Genomic DNA, 21,863 nt, shown 5'->3' on the forward strand with positions numbered 1-21,863 from the left:
GACGAGACGGTCCACGTCGCCGTGTAAACCACCGACAGCCATTCTGGGACCGGTGACAGCTGTGCTGACCCCACTGCCACGACACAGACGGACGCCAGGCCGCGCTCCCCGACGGGGGGGGATGGGCGTCGAACCTGACGAGCGGAATGTGCGGGGAAGGCCAAGCGTTCCGACGCCAGCCAAGGCAAGTGCAATTGATTGGAATCGCCTGTCTGAGGGTCGTTTGGCAATGTTAAAAACCTCTGAAATTTGAAGTCACAATCCAAAACTTGAAGAAAAGCTTGTTATCCACCAATTTTGGATGCATTATGACACTTTCTTCTAAGAGGCAAACTTCTGTCATGCATCTGAATGTTAACACAGTGTTGGCAATCTAATGTGTAAGTAAAAAGTGAGGTCTGCAGATGGTGGAGATCAGAGCTGAAAATGTGTTGCTGGTTAAAGCACAGCAGGTCAGGCAGCATCCAAGGAATAGGAAATTCGACGCTTCGGGCCAGAGCCCTTCATCAGGAATGAGGAGGGTGTGCCAGGCAGGCTAAGATCTGTGCAGAGGAGATGACCTGGGGGGTGCAGTGAGAGAGAGACTCACTGAAATCCTTGTAGAGGGAGGAAGAGAGCTTCTTCAAGGAAGGCATCCTTGCAAGAGGATTCGCAGTAGGTTAAAATCTTCGAGTAAAAAGTGAGGTCTGCAGATGCTGGAGATCAGAGCTGAAAATGTGTTGCTGGTTAAATCTAAAGGTCAAACTTAACCTTCTCAGGGCAGAGCCCTGCAATGTTTCATTTAACTGAAAACTTAATATACATAATAACACAACATAACATTGACATTTGAATTGTATTTAACACTTGCCTGTCAGAATGTTGCTGACTTTAAGACTAGCTTTCTCAATTGTTCACATGTTCTCAAATTAAGCCACATTTTCTTTCTAGAAGAAGTGCTCATGCCCGAAACGTCGATTCTCCTGCTCTTTGGAAGCTGCCTGACCTGCTGTGCTTTTCCAGCAACACATTTTCAGCTTTCATATGCATAGCAGCCTGTGAAAGTAGCAGTGGAGAAAAGGAATCCTATAGGGTTTACAATGTGAGCCCAACCTCAGAAGAGATGTAAGCCTTGTCACAATTGAAAACCTGTCAGGGAGATATTGAATTTTTTTTTGTATAACTTCCAAATTTTTTTTTAAATTCTAGATTCCTTTTCATCTCTATTAACACATGAGAATCCCATCCCAGATTATTCCACTGTGTCAAGAGATGTTCTTTATGTGGTAGAGAATTCCACAGGCTCAACACTATAACCCGAACACCTATTCTATATTCTTAAACTGTTATACCTGATTCTAACTCCCCGGTCATTGGAAACATTCTTACTGTGTTTACCCTATACTGTTAAAATTTTTTTAGGTTTCTAGGCGATTCCTGCCCCCCCTCCCCTTCATTTTTCTAAACTCCAGTAGATATAGTCCTAGCCAATTTCAGTCTCACTTCATAAGTTAGTTCTGCCATCCCAGAAATGACTCTGGTAAACCATCATTGCATTCCCTCCATAGCCACAGCATCCTTCATTCCTCAAATAAGGAATTTGAGTGAAATGACCAGATTTGCTAAATGTGTGTACAAAATCTGCATTTACTTCCACGGTTGGAATAGCTACATGGTTGCCTCGTTCTAAGAAGGATGCATCTGGACTGGAGGGTGCTGAGGAGATTCATCAGGATGTTGCTTGAGATAGAACATTTTAGCTATGAAGAGAGGCTGGATAAGCTCGGGTTGTTTTCTTTGAACCAGAGAAGGCTGAGGGAGTCCTGATTTAGGTGTATGAGATTGAGGGTGTGAATAGGAAGCAGTTATTTCACTTAGTTAAAGGGTCAATAATAGGGGACATAATTTTAAGGTGAAGGGGAGGAGATTTAGCCAGGATTTGAGGAAAACCTTTTTCGGGGTATACATCTGAAGGGTATTGGGAGGAATCCACTGTTTCAAAAGATATTGCAAATTGGAACCCCTCAAACTTTTTCTGGAAAAAAAAATGTGGAATAGCATTTGAAATGTCATAACTTTCAAGGGTGTTGGTCAAGTGCTGGTAAGTGGGATTAGCATAGGAAGGTCAGCACAAACCTTGGCCGAAGGGTCTCTTCAAGTGCTGTTTAACTCTGACTATGACACTCTAAATAGCAGCAAATAAGGATACTGATATTACAGGTGTGGAAAAAAAATTAACAGATTATAAAATCAGACTACTGTCCCAACTGACATTCACTAACTTGTCACAGTTTGTGAATTGAATCTTGATTGTGTAGAGTAATGGCTGTGGTTGAGGATGGGGTATAAAATACTGTTTAGTCTGAGTACTACTAAAATAGTAGTGCAGAGATTATAATATATTATATATACAAGTTTTCAACACCCTCAGAAAGATTCTTTGAACTTTAGATGTATTTTTCGATTTAAAATGATATCTTAACAGCAGTATTTTATTTAATAATTGCTTTAATTATTCCGTAGGCACCACCATTGCGCTTGCTGGCTTCTCTTTTTTGGGTTTCTGCTTGACCTAGCTGATGGAGCTGTTGCAAGACAACTTAATGCATGTTCCGTTCTTGGTAAGTTCAGACTCTTAACAGGCTCGCAGAGCTTTCAGTTACATCATCTCCATAAATACTAGAGTGACCTATGTTACAGTAATGCTGGAGAAAAAGTTTACCTTAGACCAAATTGAAGGGTTGAGCATTATTTCTGCCCATTAATAATGTGTGTATTTTTAGTAGTTGTTAAGTTACAATTTTGAAAATGGTGCTCCTCTTCCTTTTCTTAAATTGCTAGTAAGCTATTGAGCAGAAGGAAATATAAATGGCAGATTTATATTTCTACATCTACATTTTCTGCTGTAGTGCTCAAAATAACATTTCAATACTCAAGAAAAATGTCTAACCGCAATAGAAAATCCTCATACTAAGTGCATTTTTCTCATCCCTTGAAACACAACCAGTTATCATCACTTCTGTTACATGATATGCAGACACCTACTACCTAGCAAAAAAATTGCACAATACACATACTAATAGAAACTAGCTGAAAATTGTTACCATAATATGGTTTTACATTCTTTGAGCCTACCAATTAATTTCTTAATTTATAACACATTTTACAATGAATTCTTTCAGTTAGTTGCAATAACTAGGAAATTCCTTGAAGCTGCTTTCACTGCATAACTTGGTCAGACATGCAATGAAAGTTCAATTTCCATGCTTCCAGCACAGATATCAAGGCCAAAGAAATAAGCAGACAAAAACTGACGATACTTAAAAATGAAGTTTGACACTCAAATATATTTTGTCTCAGTGGGAGTCATTTACACTACAAAAGACAGGTTCATGTCAGGTGGGATGTTAAAATTTAAAAATCGCAAGCTTGACCACAGCCTACCCACTTCTAATTTTAAACATAGTTCAGTCCATTTTGTAAGTGGGGATCAACTTGGTTCCAACTCAGTCAGTGGCCATGCTCATTTCACAAAGAAGAATGGAATGAATTTAAATTAACTGTTTCTCCTCTTTTTAAGCCCAAGATAGTCACAGGTTCTTTGCTTTACTCCTGTCCCTTACTGAGGCTATTCCCCATATCCTGGCTTTTGGATTCAATTTTTTATATGAACACACATCATAAATCTGACAATGAAATGAAAGATAGGATTTATTAACAAAGCAGAATGTTCAATTTATTCACTACTTCAGTCACACTCATAAAGCACGTAGCGAACCATGGAGGACCACAGAGAAGATGGTTATAAATAATAAGTTTTTGTAAATCCAGAGCTGCTAAAAATCAGTTCACCTGAAAATTCTGTGTTAAATTATATTTTTCCTCAGTGAATTGAGACCAGTCACTTTCGTCTTTGCAACTTCTCTCCAGTCCGCAACTTGGATAAAGTTGGGGATCTGAGGTAGTCTGCTACTCATACAGAAGGCTTCCTTGCAATCTGGAGGTTAAACAGCAAAGAACGTAGAATTCCCAAATTATACAATTAAGTATTTCAGCAAGCTTAGATTTCAGTCATTTGACAAAGACAGGCATTTCAGGTGCTGAGGACCCATCTTGGTGGGCTAATTGAAAGGTTGGTAAGTTAATCGCTCCCCCACTAGAGTTTCCATTGCAAGCTGTTCCTGAGGTGTGGGTGTTGCTAGCTACACCATTGTTTATTACCCATCCAATTAACTTGGCCTCATTATTATGGATCTGGAGCCATGTTTAGGCTAGACTAGTTAAGGATGGCGGCTGTCCTTCCCTAAAGGACATTAATGAATCCGATGAGTTTTTGCAGTAATTGCAGTGATTACATGGTTGCTTTTAGAGTAGTTTTTAGCTTTAATTTCAGATTTTATCAAATTCTACTTCCACAATTTGCCTAAGTGGAATTTGAACCCATGTTAGCGTGGGATACTGGATTAATGGTGCATTATCACTATATTACCACCTCACCCAGCATTAGCATTCATCTTAGAATAAGGAGCCTTGATGTTTTTCTTTGTCCAGAACTGGCTGGAAGTAAGCAACCTATGTCAAAGTCCTTTGTCAGCTTTTGATGGAATGTCAGTTCAATGCAGAGGGTTCAGAGGCTTCTGAAAATATGATTGTGGGATCAGTCTTGTCTATTTTTATAATTCCAGCAAGATTTTCCATTTTTAAAAGTAAGAAAGAATTTAAACACTAATGTATAGAAGAAAGTAGTTTTCTTTGGGGTTTCTCTTCGTGCCTTCTGGCCATGGCAATATATTAATTTTGAGGTTATATGCTTCAGATTTAACCTGTCTATAAACAGTTTCCAAGCATTGCTGTGCCAGCAAAAGTAGTCAACAACTTTATGGGCAAAAATAGGCACCAATGTAACTCCTTAGTATATTGTGACATTGTTTCCCACCTTAAAAATGGCTTCAAACAGGATTCCAGTGCTTTAATATTTGGTCAGTAACTAGCAGGAGAGAAAGCTGCCTGGTCAGTTTACCTCGTTTGATTGCACTGCTCCACTTCGACAAAGTTGTATAACTAGCTTAGTTTGCACTTTCATTTGAGCATTATGTTTTCTGGATCCACGTCAAGGTTTCTGTGTTTTGCAAAATATGAGCCAGACAGTTGGCTACAGTGATGTCCTTATGAATCCCTTCTTTTGGACTCTCTTTGTCGTGACTGATTCTGATACTTCCAAGCTACCACTATGGAAATCCGAAAGTAATTGAAATATCTCAAAACTAATGCAAAACATTTCATTGCATCACTGTTTCAGACAACAGTTGCAGAAGGAAATGAAACATGCACTTGCTTTAATGTTGGTGGCAACAGCAGTCCCACAAAATCAAGGGTGACATCTGTTAAACTAGATGATTCCTAGATGCCTGAGAAATCAGTGTTTGATCTACAGGTTTTCCACAGGGTTGGCAGATTATTTCAAGGGCAAATAGAATTCACATGCCTAGGTTGGCTCCCTTTACATTCCTGTATAATTGCACTTCACAGTCAAGTTGTTAAGCCTCAATATGATTTGTGCCTTGATGGATCTGAGATGCCATGCTGAATGGTCAGCAGCTTTCTCCTCTTAGTCAGTGGTGTTAATGTTTCAATGCTTTGGAATGACTTTGAATATCTTCATACCTTTTTCCCATGGCTTGCCTTTGAGCATTGGCCAACAGAGAGTTGGGAGAAGAGGACCAGCAGATGGGAAGTAGTTTTCTGAATTCAGTGTCAATTAGAATGGGTGCATTTTTGTTTCGTATTTTGTTCTGGGTACCACTGTTTAGTGTGTGAAGGCATTATAGAGTATGCAACAAAGATTCACAAGCATGATTCCAGAGATGAGGAACTTCAGTAATGTGGATAGATTGAAGAAGCTAGAGCTGTACTTCTGAGCAAAGGGAATTGGTAGAGGTCTAAAGTCATGCACTGTTCAGATGGAGTGAAAATGGAGGAACTGTTACCCGTTGGAGGAAGGATTGAAAACCAGTGGATTCTGATTTAAGGTGATCAACAAAAGGAGCAATGGTCAAATGAGGATAATTGTTTGAATTAGGAGTGCATTTCCTGGGGATGTGGTGGAGCACATTGTGGAGAGCATTGAATAATAACTTGAAGGGAGAAACATTGTCTACGAGGAGAAGGACTGGACACTGGGAATTGGAATTGCTCTTATAGAGCCAGAGAATACTTTATTTTAATTCATTCATGTGATGTGGGCTTCGCTGACTGAGCAGGCATTTGTAGTCTATCTCTAATTAATCTTGAGAAAGTGGTGGTGAGCTGCTGCAATCCATTTGCTGTAGGTAAATCCCAATGATGTTGGGGAGAGATTCCAGGATTTTTTCCCAATGACATTGGAGCATCAGGAACATATTGCCAAGTCAGGATGGTGAGTAGCTTGGAGGGCAACTTGCAGGTGATGGTATTTCTATATATCCCCTGCACTTATCCTTCAAAGGATGTTATGATGGGTTTCAAAGGTGCTGTATTAAAGAACCGTAGTGAATTTCTGCAGCGACCTTCGTAAATTGTCAAGTTTCTTGTGTTGAAGCTGCATTGACCTAGGCAAGTATGGAGTATTCCATCATATTCTTAACGGGTGCTTTGAAGGTGGCAGACAGGCTTTGAAGTGGGAAAGCAGGTATTTGCTGCAGGATTCCTTGCCCTTGACCTGCTCTTGAAATCGTAGTATTTATTTGTAAGGCTCAGCCAATCAAGTTTCTGGTTGATGGCAATCCCAGGATGTTGATAATGGGGGATTTCAATGAAAGTAATGCCATTAAATCTTATTGATCAATGCCGAGCACTTTTTCTGGCACAAATATTATTTGCCAATTCCCAGCCCAAGCCTGGACATTTTCCAGGTTGCACATGGACACAGACTGCTTTTGTATCTGAGGAATCATGAATGGTACTGTAGATTCTGTCCCTTAGAGCAAGAGGCTTAGGTGAGACAGAGTTTAAGTGCATTCGAGAGGGTTTCTTGAAACGGTATCTGGATAGTTCAACTGGAGGAGGGGCCATGTTGTCTTGGCTAATGAGCCTGGCAAGGTTTTCAGTGGGAGAGCATTTTGGAAACAGTGATCACAACTCCAGTTTTAAGATACATCAGGACCTTGCAGGAAGGGACTAAGTTTTGAGGAAGGCAAATTACGTGCGTATTAAGTAGGAGCTAGTGAGTGTTAATTGGGAGGAGCTGTTATCGGGCAAATCCACATTTCACAAGTGGGAATTGTTTATAGACCTGATGAGAGTTTAGGGCCAGCATGTTCCAGTAAGGAGAAAGGTGAGGGATCCTTGGAGAAAAGGGAGGTCATGAATTTAGTCAAAAGGAAAACAGTTTCATACGTAAGGTTTAGAAAGCTAAAATCTGACAGAGCCTGTGAGAAATATAAAGAAAGCAGGAAGGATCTCGAGGAGGGAATTAGAAGAGCAAGAAGGGGCTGTGAAATGACCTTGGCAGGTAGAGTTAAAGAGAATCCCAAGACATTCTGTACCAGTATTAAAAATAAGATGATGGCAAGGAAGAAGATAGGACCACTCAAGGATAAAGGACAGACCTTGTGCTTGGAGGCCGAGGATGTGGGCAGGATCCTAAATGAGTACTTTGCATCAGTATTCACCCAAATAAAGGATATGGAAGATAGTGAAATTTGTGTGGAGTATGCTAACATGCTAGGGTATTGTGAGATCAACAAAGAAGTGGTGTTGAGTCTCTTGAAGAGAATGAAGGTGGATTAGTCCCTAGTACTCGATGATATGTACCCCAGGTTATTGAAAAAGTCAAGAAAGGAGATTGCTGGAGCCTTGACCAAGATCTTTGTATCCTTGTTAGTCACTGCAGAGGTTCCAGAGGACTGGCGATTAGCTAATGTTGTTCCTCTGTTCAAGGAGGGAAATAGGGAAACTAAAGACTAGTGACTCTTACATTGGTAGTTGGGAAGTTATTAGAGAGAATTATGAGGAAAAGGGTTGATGTGCATTTGGAAAAGCATGGCCTAATTAAGGATAGTCAGCATGGCTTTGTTCGGGGAAGTCATGACTTACTAACTTGAATGAATTTTCCAAGAAGGTGACAAAGGTGATCGATGAGGTAGAGCATTAGATGTTGTCTACGTGGATTTTAGTAAGGCTTTTGACAAGGTTCCTGATGGTGGGTTTATTCAAAAGATCAAGATGTATGGGATCCACAGTGACTTGGATTTATAATTGGTTTGCCCATAGAAGTTAGAGTGGAAGGTAGTGGTGGAAGGGTGTTTTTCTGGCTGGAGGTCAATGTCTAGCGGTGTTCCACAGCTATTCATTCTGGGAGCCATGCTGTTTGTGATATTTATAAATGACTTGGATGAAAATGTAGATGTGTGAGTTTGCACGACAATACAAAGATCGTTGGAGTTGTGGATAGTGTAGGCAGTTGTCAAAGGATACAATGGCATATAAATCGGTTGCAGCTATGGATGGAGAACTGGCAGATGAAGTTTAATGTGGGTATGTGTGAGGTGCTGCACTTTGGCAGATCTTGGTTGTTTTCTCCGGATTAGCGGAGGCTAACGGGAGACTTGATCAAAGTCTATAAAATTTAGATGCTTAGATAGTGTTGACAGTAAGAATCCTTTTTTTTTCCCCCAGATTTGAAATTTCCAATACTAGGGTGCATGCATTTAAGGTGAGAGGGAGAAAGAGGAAAAATCTTTTTTTACACAGAGAGCAGTAATAGTTTGGAACATGCTATCAGGGGTGGTGGTGGGGCAGAGAAAAATGCAATCCTTCATTTAAGGAATTTTTAGATGAGCACATGAATATGCAAGGAGAAAGTGAGGACTGCAGATGCTGGAGATCAGAGTTGAGAGTGTGGTGCTAGAAAAGCACAGCAGGTCAGGCAACATCCATGGTGCAAAAGAATCGACTTTTGGGCATAATCCTGATGATTCCTTATGAAGGGCCTATGCCCAAAATGTCAATTCTCCTGCTCCTCGGAGGCTGCCTGACCTGCTGTGCTTTGCCAGCACCACACACTCAACTCCGAGCTCCAGCATCTGCAATCCTCACTTTCTCATCCAAGTTGGACTGAAGGGTCTGTTTCCGTGCTTTACATATCTATGACTAAATATTAAGATACCAAACTTGCAGCATGAGTGTGTAAATAATAAATTCATTGCAAAATCAATAAATGTGAAGTGGTGTATTTTATTAAGAGGAATGAATTAGAAATGAAATAGAACTTGTGTTCAAGGCACAAAAGGATCGAAGAGGACCTATTCACAAATTATTTGAAGTAACAGCAAATGTTAGCATAGCTTTAAAAATGGAATAAACATCTAAAGGATGTTCATTCCTAAAGGAACAAAAATCAAATGCAGATAGATTGTACTTTAACATGGATTATGATGCATATTATTTGTGTATTAGGGAGGAAAGGACTATCACAAAACTGGATAAAGTGCAGAAAGGATGTGGAACAACACCAAACCTAAGAAGAGTATAACAATTAGGAAAGAATGGACAGGCTTAGACTCATTACTCCAGAAAAGAGAAATCTGAGTGGTGTTCTTACAGAAGCATTTAATATTATGAATGAGTGCAGTGGGATAGACAGATGTTTTCATTGATGAAGTAGTCCAAAATTCAGGGATGTAAATATAAAATAGTCATTGATAAATTTATGCAGCAATTTAAAAGTCTATCTACCTCATCTGCACAACCTTGATAGTGTCCACGGATATACAGGTTAGGTGGATTAACCATGGAAAATAGGGTGCTGGGGGGATAGAGTCTATGTGGGATGCACTTCGGAGGGTTGGAGCAGACTCGGGTCAAATTGCAGTGTAGGGATTTTATGATTCGAAATCATGAGCTGCTTTACTCCTAGATGTTAATACTTGCAGTGGTGGAAGTGACCAACATAATGAGGCAGCATAGTGGCTCTGGTTAGCACTGCTGCCTCACAGCACCAGGGATCTGGTTTCAATTCCAGTCTCTGGTGACTGTCTGTCTGTGTGGAGTTTGCACATCTTCCCCGTGTTTGCATGCATTTCCTCCGGGTGTTGCTGTTACCTCCCACAATCCAAAAATGTGCAGGTTAGGTGAACTGGCTATGCTAAGTTGCCCGTAGTGTTCAGGGATGTGTAGTTTAGGTGTATTAGTCAGGAGTAAATATAGGGTAATAGGGTAGGGGAATGGGTCTGGGTGGGTCACTGTTCAGAGGGTCAGCGTGGATTTGTTGGGCCGAAAGGTCTGTTTCCACACTATAGAGATTCAATGATTCTGTGATAAGTTTATTTAAAAGTACACAAGAAAGAAACAAAGTAGAAGGATATCTTGCTGAGTAAACTGCAATTACTGTGGGAAGAGACTTGCATGGACCGTAAGCACTGGCATAGAGCCTTTGGGCTGCATTACATGCTATGTTGTGAAGAGACGGTTTCCATATATATATATTTTTAAAACTTTATGTGGATCCATTAAAATATATATTGATGGTTATACAAAGGACACTTTTTGTTAAGGAAAAAATGCTGGGTACAGGGAGCTTAGATGGAGTCTGGAAAACCTCCAGAAAAGAGTCACATGTCCAATTTGACAGTGCGATAAGACTGAGTGGGAATTTGAGATTTGTCTCAGAGGCAACAGCCTGTTGCTCCTTTCTTCTTTCTTTGCAATCTCTCTCAGCAGTGTTTGATATGAAAGCCTACCAAAAGTAATCTTTAACATTCCAAGTTCCAGAAGAGAATTTTCTTGGACTGTAACACACCATATGAAGCAAGGGGAATTCGGCCACCTATATTTGCTCCAGGAAGACCCCCAGTGCCAGCAGCTTGTGTATGTAGATTACTTTCTGAATCAGTACAGTCTATGACTTTTTCATTGGTTTATTTTCTACTTGGGCCTAATGTACTGTAATAATAAAACTGCAGAATATCTATTTTTCAACTTGTGTATATGTTATGATTTTTTTTAAAAGACTGTAGGTATATATATTTACATATTTCTGATGAGGGGCTTTTGCCCGAAACATCGATTTTTCTGCTCCTTGGATGCTGCCTGTGCTCTTCCAGCACCACTAATCCAGAATCTGGTTTCCAGCATCTGCATTGTTTTACCATATATACATAATCCAAACTATTGCTCAGTAAGTTTTTCATCTTTGATTGTGTAAATTGTTTTTGGTAATAGATCAGTTATTTATTGTTGACCAAATAAACTGGCTGACTTGTTGTTAAATACTAAATCTGACATTCTGAGCTCTGTATAATTGGCCATTTCACCAACCAGGTTAAATTTAAGACTGCTTGTGACCAGTAAAGGAATGGGACTAGCAAAAGGAAATAATGTGTTCTTCCAAACTCTGCCATAGCAGTTGTAATGAAAATCCGTGAACTCCCTTATCTGTAGTGCCTGGGTAACTTCTACTTTTTAATCTGAGAAATTGCTGTTCTGCTCCCTACGTACCTTGGCCATATTCTGAGTGTTTTGGAAGATCTGCAATTTCGTCCGTTGTTTCCCTCGAAATGCCAAACATCCATCTCCTAAAATTTATTTGTCTTAAAGTTGTACAGTTAATGTAAAAAGCAGAAAACTTTACTCTGCAGCATTCTGTATTTCCTAAATATGAGAAAAGAACTTGTCGTTCCCTCTATTGCATACTTAGCCAAAAAATAATTTGAAACACCTTTGTAAACAATGTAGCCTTAGTCGTCCTGCCATCATACAATCTTATTTTCATTGATCCAATTTTATTTGTCTTTTGTCATTCTCTTTTTCATTCTATTATCGCTTGCTTTGTCACATTTAACTTATTTCTCTGTGCCATTTTGCTGCCTGTTACACCAGACAGACAAATCTTTTGGCATTCAATCTACCCGATTCAAATGCATTTTCTGATTTTAAACATATTTTATTCTTAGATCAGGACTACCAAGCAACTCTAATGAATGGATCAGCTTTTAAAAGAAGGTTTCTGTTGAACCATGGCAGATAGTTGGAATTGTTAATGAACCTGCACACCATAAACTGCATGTGAGGAGTTCTTATTAAGAAAGAATAAAACGGAGGCATTGTGTTCTGCATTAGTGGATCATCTAGGATGTCTATAGCAGAGATTGTAATGCCAATTCGAATTCTCAGAAAATCTGGTTGCGATCAAAAGCAAAGTCATTACTGCTTTGCAATTGACTAATCAGGAGGTACAATGAACATGTAGCCACATAGTTCGAGGTTGCATGGTTCTCTAATGCACCAATAATGTCCTTCAGTCAGCTAATGGATGGCGAAAACATTTAAGTCACTAACTTGAGCTGATAGACTATGTACGTGGTATCACATAAAAGGGAGGTCAAACTGGGACAGAACTACAATGGTCATACAGAGCATTCCTAATGATCCCTTCTGGCATCTTTCCTGACGTCAGTTGTAATGGAATGTACAATTTACCTGTTCTGACTTGTCTTTTTTGTTTGAATTGTGGTGTGTTAGCTTCTCTCCAGTCATCCGAATTGGCATGTTGTCAAGTCTGTGACAAAATAGCTCATGTAGACAGTTGCCATGTTTTCAAACAACCTCAAATAAATGTCACCTTGGGCATCAGTATGACCTGGTTTGAAACCCCTTTAGTTCCTCAAATTTAGATATACTTCTATTTTGACATTTGCGATCGGAGTGTCAACTGCAACATGCATACGTAAAAATTAAAATGAGTTCAAGAATAAACAGGAATGAATGAAATAGCTTTATTGTCACATATACTCAATGTATAAACTTTTCACTGTACTCATTGTCATTTACAGTGCCTTCTTAAGTGGAAAGGTTCCTAGGTACAGCTTTTAATTACAAGATCTAAGAAAATACAGAAATAAAATGTCCAGCATTGCAGAAATAAAAATCAAGAACAGTGGTCTTCCAACGCATACCCCACTGACACCTAGCCTCTAGTCAACTCAGGGCCCTGGCTCCAGACTGTGTCAGCTTTCACCTTGAGGATCATGAGGCTGGGAGATTGCAGTCTGGAGCAATGTTGGAAGACTACTTGTGTACCATGCTGGGAGGCTGCCATACTAGGCCAGGAGTCGTCACTGGAGGCCAGGAAAGAAGAAGGAAAAACATCAAGGGGCGGAAAAAAAAGAACGGCCGGAGCAGACAAGTTCCGGCTGAAGTGACCTACTCATCCACCATCTTGCTCGGAATAAAAATATTGATGCAAAGCACTGGTTAAAATATTCCTTACATCTTAGAAGCTTACCTGAAGCTGTGGAATTCTGCAGTGGTTCTGTGCAGCTACAATAACTAAAATAAATGTTATTAAATTATTTTCTATCCATACAATAAAAACCAAAAGCTTTGAGTTCTGCTGGGACTATTAAAACTGTTCAGTTTATAACAAGTTTACTTCACACTTTTGTCTACAGGCAGGCTTTAGGTCTCGTGCCCCTGATGCAACAAAGACAAAGTAACCATAGTCCCACTGGATCAATGGGCTGCTCTCTTGTTAGAGAGACGCACCTCGTGGTGGTATAACCTGAGAATCACCATGCCTCAGGTGAGCGGAGATGTTGAAAAGGAACATCCTTAATGGTGCGGGAACTCTACATCACGAACCAGCTTTCCACCTAACTGAGCTAACTGAACCCCTGTTTGATGAAGTACAGAAAAAGTGGGATGTGAAAGGGTAGACCCTTCCATCTAGAGTCAGAAATCTGATTCTCCAAACATTTCCAGATCCTGACCCTGTGTTACATTCATCTCAGTGACACAATCAATTTTAAAATCATAGTGCCTAATCCATCTTGGAGATGTCTGAGGCAGAATATAAAAACAGAAACCCTGTGAAAAAGTCAGTGACAGTCAAGACTGAGCTTGCTATTCACTGAAAAAAGATGGCAGAGGAAAGTTAGAGGGCCAGTATTGGTACAGACAGATGAGTATGGGCTTTCCCCAGATTCTAACAGAAGAAATGGTACAAGACTTAATAAAAGAGTTGTGATGGAGGTTAGTTATTGAGATCAGCAGTCAGGTGAGGAGAAGGGCATGGGTTCAATGGCAGGGAAAACCATGGTCAGATAAGATATAAACAAAAACAAAGAATTACAGATGCCAGAAGTCAAACAAAAATACAAAGTGCTGGAAAAAGTTGGTAGGTCTGGCACCATTTGCAGAGAGAAAAACAAAGTTAATGATCCAAGTCAGGTGACCCTTTCAATGATCAGGTCTGGCAATGTGTGGCTTCGGTGATTGGCCTCTAATCCTGCAACAGCATGTATGAGCTGAGACTTTGTCCCATAGTCCTGCCTAAAATTGTCAGAGTAAGTAACCAACTGTATCACTAAGAAGTCAGCCACCCTCCCACAGGAGGTGAAATTGAGAAGGGAACAGCGCTGAGGATTGTAGCATTATGGTTAAGTAAATGAGGAAGGGCACCCTTCTCATGCATCACCCTTCCTTTATGCTGCAGGAAAAGAGAGCTCACAGCAGTTGGGAGATGTCTCAAACAGCTGGTGATGTGCTAGGCCTGCAAAGGTGGTGGGTTTTGAGAAGATGCCATCATGCAGCCTATAGTAGCTAATGAAATGGAAAGCTCAGAAAAAGTAGGGTTATTTGTCCTATCTTCGGCTAGATGAAATCAAGGAAGTGTGTTTGGAAGTGCCGATGCACTTGATCACCACTCTCTTGTGTTTCGTGGTGATTAACAGACTTGTATGTCAGAAGGGCTCACGCTAATTTAACATCATCTCATTTGAACATTTCAACACTAATGACAGATGATTTTGTAATTCATCTCACATCATAAAGAGATAATAAAGCAACCACAAAAATCAGATGAAATCCATGGAAAGCGTTCAGAATGATGTCTCCACAGGAGACAGATGTGTAATGTTATTGGACAAGCAGTCCAGAGGTCAAGTTGCTTCTCTGGGGACATAAGTTAAAATCTCATTATAGCAGCTGATGTAATTCATTTCATAAATCTGAAATTGAAAGCTAGTTTCACTAATATAAGCAATGTTTGAGAGTCCTTCATCATTGGCAGGACAGATCCACCACAAGTAGCTGCACAGTAATATACAGCCAAGAAATAATTGCCCTGAACATTGAATCTAGATCCCATGAGATCCCAAAGCATCAGGACAAAAATGTGAAAGATACCTCCTCCTGACTACTCACACTATCTCTCAACCACCTCATGGCAATCATCCACAGATTCTATCAACAAACACATCGACCTGGACCAATATACTGACCACTGCAGTGGACAGCTGGAACTGACAACCGGAAGCGGCAGAGACAAACCACTATAAATGCCGGAGGAAACAACACAGAAGCACTTCGCAGGAGGCTCCCAAGCACTCAGGATGTCACCTAGACGGGACGAAACATCTGCAATACAAATCCCCTGCTCGGCAAACAGAACCACAACAACATGGATCAGCTCTTTTCCATATTGAAAACAATTTGGAAACAGCATGGTGGGTAGGAAGGGCACAGATGGTATTGTGGCAGTAATTATTTTTACTGCCAGTCACCAAGAGTAGCTCTGTACCATCACTTGGCAAACTAACAGGAAGGAAAACATAATGACTTATTTGACATCATCCTCATTAATCTACCTGTTGAAGATACGTCTATCCACAACAGTGTTATTAGGAGTGACAACAGCACCTCGGGCAGGCAAAGGCCCATCTTCACAGTGAGGAGACCATCCATCTGCTATGTGGCACTACCACTCCACTAAATGTAATTGATTAGAGAAAAGATCAGTGTCAAAATTGAACATCTGTCAGATGGCAGAATTGTCTTTAATTCCAATCCAGCCAACCAATGGCTCATTCTCATTTGCATGACCAGCAAGCAAAGGAATCAACTTGTTTCAATGAAAAGTGCAGAAATTCAGTGTTAAACCTAAGATATCGACCTGGTGAAGCTACAACACAGGACTAGGTCCATGCCAAATCAGGGAAGCAGCTTGCAATAAACAGAACAAAGAGTCTAGCAATCAATAGATTAGATTAGCAGTCCTGCCACATCTAATCATTGATCATGGTGGAAAAGAAGAGACGACTTGACTCCCATCCATATTGATCAGGGCACCCAAAACAAAGATGCAGAAGTTAAGGCTGAAGCATCTATATCCAGAGGTGCCAAGTGAATGATCATAAGAAATAGAAGCAGGAGTAGACCACTTAACCCCTTTGAGCCTGTGTTTAATGAGATCATGGCTGATCTAAATGTGGCATAAACCACTTTTGAGCCTATACCTTGGATCCCTTGTGAACATAAAATCTGCATGTAAATTGGCCACTTAAGGGCCTCAAATTGGATTCTTGGAGAGAAGGCCATCCTTGACAGTCCTCACTGCTGACTGGATTGAATGGAGTCAGAAAAGTGACCAACACCCAAAGTACCCCTTGTCCCTCTTCAGGAGAGATAGAAATGTGATGAGTTTTATGCTGTTGACAAAGATGGAGGCTGATCAGGGTTTGGCTAGAGATCAGGAGGAATTAAGTCCCAAGGAATTAATGAACAAAAAGCAAAGGAGTTGGTAACAGCAGTGGTAAAGAAAGAAGATATTCATCTGGATGAGGTGTTCATAGCAGAATGAAGGTCAGTTGTCTGAAAATGAAGAGATGGGAACAAGATACGAACTGGCACTTGACACAAAAGAATAGGACAGAGTTTACAGTCTGAAGAGGTTGAACTTCATTTTGATTTTAAAACCTTAATAAGTGTGAACTAAATATTTTTGGCTGTTGCATAGGAACATTTGTTCAGATGTATCTTTGTGAATGACAAGAAATGGCCTGCAAGGTGAAACAGATCAATGTTTATCAATTGTTTGAGGCAGATGAAACCCTTACCATTGTTCTGTGATTAACTGATTTTGCACCACAGTATCCAAGTCCTATTAAGTAGGAGTTAAATTCTGCTGTCTTTCTCTCCAGAATCCCGGGAGTTAGTCTAACAAAACCTGGCCATAAAGTAGAGATGTTGCATGTTGCTTAGAAAACAGTATGTTCAAGTTTTGCACTTACACCTCTCATGCACTGCATTTTTTCCACATTGTATACTGTTAATGGTTTGCTGAACTTACTTTGTATTTTTAGTTGCAAGCTATCTTAAAAATTTTTGGAATAATATGATTCAAGACTTTTGATACAAAAATTTGGTTTTACAAAAATCGAAATGCTGATTTATATTTATTTTCCTTAAATAACTGTGAGATGATCCAGATATGCCACTTTCACACTACATGTGACTATTATAATGGCGCCTGCACAATATTTATATAAGACAGATTATTCTCAAAGTAATGTGTACATTTTCAGATAGCAGATTTCAAACATAGCTACCATTTCTGCACAATGCAGATATAGAAACAAACTTTACCAAATGTTGAGATGATCAATCACCCGCAAAGCACAATTCTGAAACCTGACCAAACTTTCTAAAGTTCAATTCTACATTCAGAACAGAAAATAACAGGAACTCAGTTAAGGGTGAAGTATACATTCCACCTAACTACAGAAGAGCTACTTTGGTTTAATGGATAGAAGAAATTGGGCTTTTGTATGATGTTTATAAATGAAGACTTCATGATCCATCAACTCCACCTCGAAGGGGCTTTTTGGAGTAGCCATTGCACTTCCGTTCAGTAAGAACATTTGTTCAGATTCATAGATTTAATGAATCACATGTACCAAAGTCTGACAATGGCAGTCTGCATGGTGAAGTTGCCACCTTCAAATTGCTATACTTCATAGCAATGTTATTTTATTAATCTAGATTTCATTTGATTTCAGGAGCTAAACTGGATGACTTTGCAGATTTTACAACATTTGGAATTGCAACCTCACTCCTGCTGCAGGCCCATGGCATTCTGGATGGTGTGATTGTCATCTGCTACGTTATGGCTGTGTTTACGCGTCTCTGCTTCTTTTCTAGTGGTAAGAACTCACTTTCTTTGGTCTATAAATAATGAACTATTGCTCTTAAAACTCACTGGCATTTACTAAACTGTTAGAAGATTTGTACATGCTGTAAGCTGTAGTATTGTGCCATTAATTAACCAATAGATATTAATCTATCTATGCAGAGTTCCCAGCAGTATATCACATTTAGGAGGGAAAATTGTTGCATAACATTGACTGATACTGTCTAGTACAGGCCATGCTCTTTGTGAAATTTACTGATTTGATAGCAAGAGATGAATAGCTTATTGTTGCTGCATTGATCAAGTTCTTTTGCTGACCCAGAACTTGCATTTGCACATTTTTTAAAAAACTGGGGCATACAGTGAAAAAGTGAGCCAAAATATTTGTAATCATTAAATAAATAGGAAGGAGTCTTTACAACTGTCACCTAAATGTACATGTTTCATAATCAAGCAAATGCCTTTTAGTTGCCACAAGTGACTTTTGCTTTTCCGAAAATTGTGAAATATAAGTGATGAATTTATAAGCTACTATTATTTAATCTGAATGATCAAGCAGTCTGGCATAGAATTCTAGCCATTGATATCTATGATTCCCAGGATAATATTAATTTCTTTGTATGATTTGTCTGTCAGGTATCCCATTTGTTTACCGTGGCCTACCATGTCCTTATGCCTCAGCTATCCTAGCTTGTACCTTTTTATTGACTGGAGGAAATCGCATTCTCCTGTATGTTGCTGCAGTGGTGATGATCCTCTTCATGACTGACCATGGCAACTACCCCCATGACAAGGTCCTTGAATCACAAGTCTGGAAAAAAATAGTTTACATTGGTGGTGAGTAGCATCGAGGGAGTGCATTTTCATTTCGTTTAAGCTTCATCCGTTTTTCAACACTTTTTTAGTGAAAATAACAAACCATGCAAGGCATTTTACAATACAAAGGGTCATGGATAGGGTAAATAGACAAGGTCTTTTCCTTGGGTTAGGGGAGTCCAGAACTAGAGGGCATAAGTTTAGGGTGAGAGGGGAAAGGTATAAAAGGGGCCTAAGGAGCAACTTTTTCATGCAGAGGGTTGTGCGTGTATGGAATGAGCTCCCAGAGGAAATAAGGGAGGCTGATACAATTGCAGCATTTAAAAAAGCATCTGGATGGGAATATGAATAGAAAAGGTTTAGAGGGATATGGGCCAAGTGCTGACAAATGGGACTAGATTAGGTTTGAATATCTAGTCATTGTATTGGCGCTACCTCGTGCTCCCACGAGGAGGTTGAACAGTTCATACACTTTACTAACACCTTCCACCCGACCTCAAATTTACCTGGACCATCTCAGACTCCTCCCTCCCCTTCCTAGACCTCTCCATTTCTATCTCAGACGACCAACTCAACACAGACATTTACTACAAACCAAGTGACTCCCACAGCTACCTAGATTACACCTCCCACCCTGCCCTCTGTAAAAACACCATCCCATATTCCCAATTCCTTCGCCTCCGCCGCATCTGCTCCCAGGAGGACCAATTCCACTACTGAACAATCCAAATGGCCGCCTTCTTCAAAGACCGCAATTTCCCCTCTGACATGGCCGACGATGCTCTCCACCGCATCTCCTCCACTTCCCGCACCTCCACCTTTGAACCCCACCCCTCCAATCGCCACCAGGACAGAACCCCACTGGTCCTCACCTTCCACCCCAGCAACCTCCAGATACATCATATCATCCTCTGTCATTTCCGCCACTTCCAAACAGACCCCATCACCAGGGATATATTTCCCTCCCCATGCCTATCAGCATTCCGGAGAGACCACTTCCTCTGCAACTCCCTCGTCAGGTCCACACCCCCCCACCAACCCAACCTCTACTCCCGGCACCTTCCCCTGCAACCGCAAGAAGTGCAAAACATGCGCCCACACCTCCCCCCTCACCTCCCTCCAAGGCCCCAGTGGATCCTTCCATATCCATCACAAATTCACCTGCACCTCCACACACACATCATTTACTGCATCCGCTGCACCCAATGTGGTCTCCTCTACACTGGGGAGACTGGCCACCTACTTGCAGAATGTTTCAGGGAACACCTCTGGGACACCCACACAAACCAACCCATCCGCCCCATGGCTGAACACTTTAACTCTCCCTCCCACTCCGCCAAGGACATGCAGGTCCTTGGCCTCCTCCATCGCCAGAGCCTGACCACACGATGCCTGGAGGAAGAGCGCCTCATCTTCCGCCTAGGAACCCTCCAACAACAAGGGATGAATGTAGATTTCTCCAGCTTCCTCATTTCCCCTCCCCCCACCTTATCTCAGTCCCAACCCCAGATTCAGCACAACCCTCTTGACCTGCAATCTTCTTCACAACATCTCCGCCCCCACCCCCTCTCTGGCCTCTCACCCTCACCTCCTTCCACCTATCGTATTCCCTCCCCCTACCTTTTATCTCAGCCCGCTTGGCACACCAGCCTCATTCCTGAAGAAGGGCTTACGTCCAAAACATCGATTCTCCTGCTGTTCGGATGCTGCCTGGCCTGCTGTGTTTTTCCAGCACCACATTTTTCAACTCTGGTCTCCAGCATCTGTAGTCCTCACTTTCTTCTCCTTGGATATCTGGTCAGCATGGACAAGTTGGACCAAAGTGTCTGTTTCTGTGCTGTACATCTCTATGACTCTATGAATGATTGACTTGATTAGAAGTCAAACAGATTTATTTTCTTAAAAAGTTCAATTGCTATTAAGCAAACAAACATAAAATATCTCTCACAGATTAACTATTAAATGAATGACTGTTGAGCTGAAATGTATTTTTCAGTTTCATCTAGTTCTGATAAAAGGACACAGATTTTAAAGTTTAACTCTCTTATTGTCCCCTGATGAATCTGCTCACTATTTCCAGCATTTTCTGTTTTTTTATACATACATGCACTCTAAATACTGAGAGCTGTATTCATTAACATGTTTTTAATATTTTAATTTGAACTATATTTTGTAACAGGGTATAGGATTTCAAACATACAATAATATCAAAAGGATGTAGTAAATCACAAGTTCAGGGTGTGTTCTGAACTTTCAAAGTATTGCTCCCTTTAACATATAGGATTCAATAGACATAAACTATCATGATGATGCAGATATGCTGTATTGTTGAAACCATATTATTTAATAAATATTATAATTTAAGTTCAAATAATAACTATTGCATTAACCAACAAGAAAAATTAAGTTATATCAATGTTTCAAGCAAATACTTTGTTTATTGACAAATGTATTTGGAATGAAATAGGGCTGTACTGAATATTTTAAACTGTTTTTCTCTGTTTCATAGGTCTGATGATGCTATTTTGCTGTCCGCTACGGCTTGCCTGCATATACTTCCTGATTTGGTGTTTCTCCTATACCCTCTTCCCATCTACTTTGTGGAATTGCAAATGTTAAATCCCTGTTTCATGCTTTCTCTTCATAGGGAGAAGTCTGGTGCAGTTCAGCAACCAGAGCCCAAAGTCATTCGTGTTGAATGACAAAAGAAATCTGTAGAAGGATTTATCACATTAGGTACTGGGTTGACATCTTTATTTGGTCATTTTTTATGAAAAGTCTACAAGCTCTTTTAGATTTCATTTTACATTCCATAATAGTTTTCCTCAATCATAAGCATTTACTTTTGAATATAAATCACCTCTTTCTAATACTGTATTCCCTATTCCCCAAAAAACATGCAGACTACATATTATTCCTCTCAATTGAGAGTTCTGGAGAATGAAGTTGCTGTATTGAAATTGCTCATTATAAGTTTGACCACTTCTTTAAAAAATTCAGATAAATATTAATATAATCAAAATATGAAATTACTTCATTCCAAAGCCTTGAAATGAAGTGAAACAATTTGTTCAGTTTTATTCACCATGAATGGTAGCTAGAATAAGCCCTAGAAAGTAATTGG

General features: G+C 40.2%; 1 protein-coding gene across 1 annotated transcript in view; it reads left to right on the forward strand.

Annotated features, from left to right (window-relative positions):
* Nucleotides 1-21,358, forward strand: part of tmem269 (transmembrane protein 269) — a 57,171-nt gene extending 35,813 nt beyond the window's left edge. Inside the window, exons 4-7 of the mRNA XM_060851909.1 lie at nucleotides 2,503-2,600; nucleotides 17,793-17,936; nucleotides 18,560-18,760; nucleotides 21,249-21,358. Coding sequence (XP_060707892.1) covers nucleotides 2,503-2,600; nucleotides 17,793-17,936; nucleotides 18,560-18,760; nucleotides 21,249-21,358 — 553 coding nt within the window. The remainder of the gene's footprint in view (nucleotides 1-2,502; nucleotides 2,601-17,792; nucleotides 17,937-18,559; nucleotides 18,761-21,248) is intronic.
* Nucleotides 21,359-21,863: the final 505 nt, after the last annotated feature.

This window comes from Hemiscyllium ocellatum, chromosome 37 (genome assembly GCF_020745735.1).
Source record: "Hemiscyllium ocellatum isolate sHemOce1 chromosome 37, sHemOce1.pat.X.cur, whole genome shotgun sequence".
NCBI lineage: Eukaryota > Metazoa > Chordata > Chondrichthyes > Orectolobiformes > Hemiscylliidae > Hemiscyllium > Hemiscyllium ocellatum.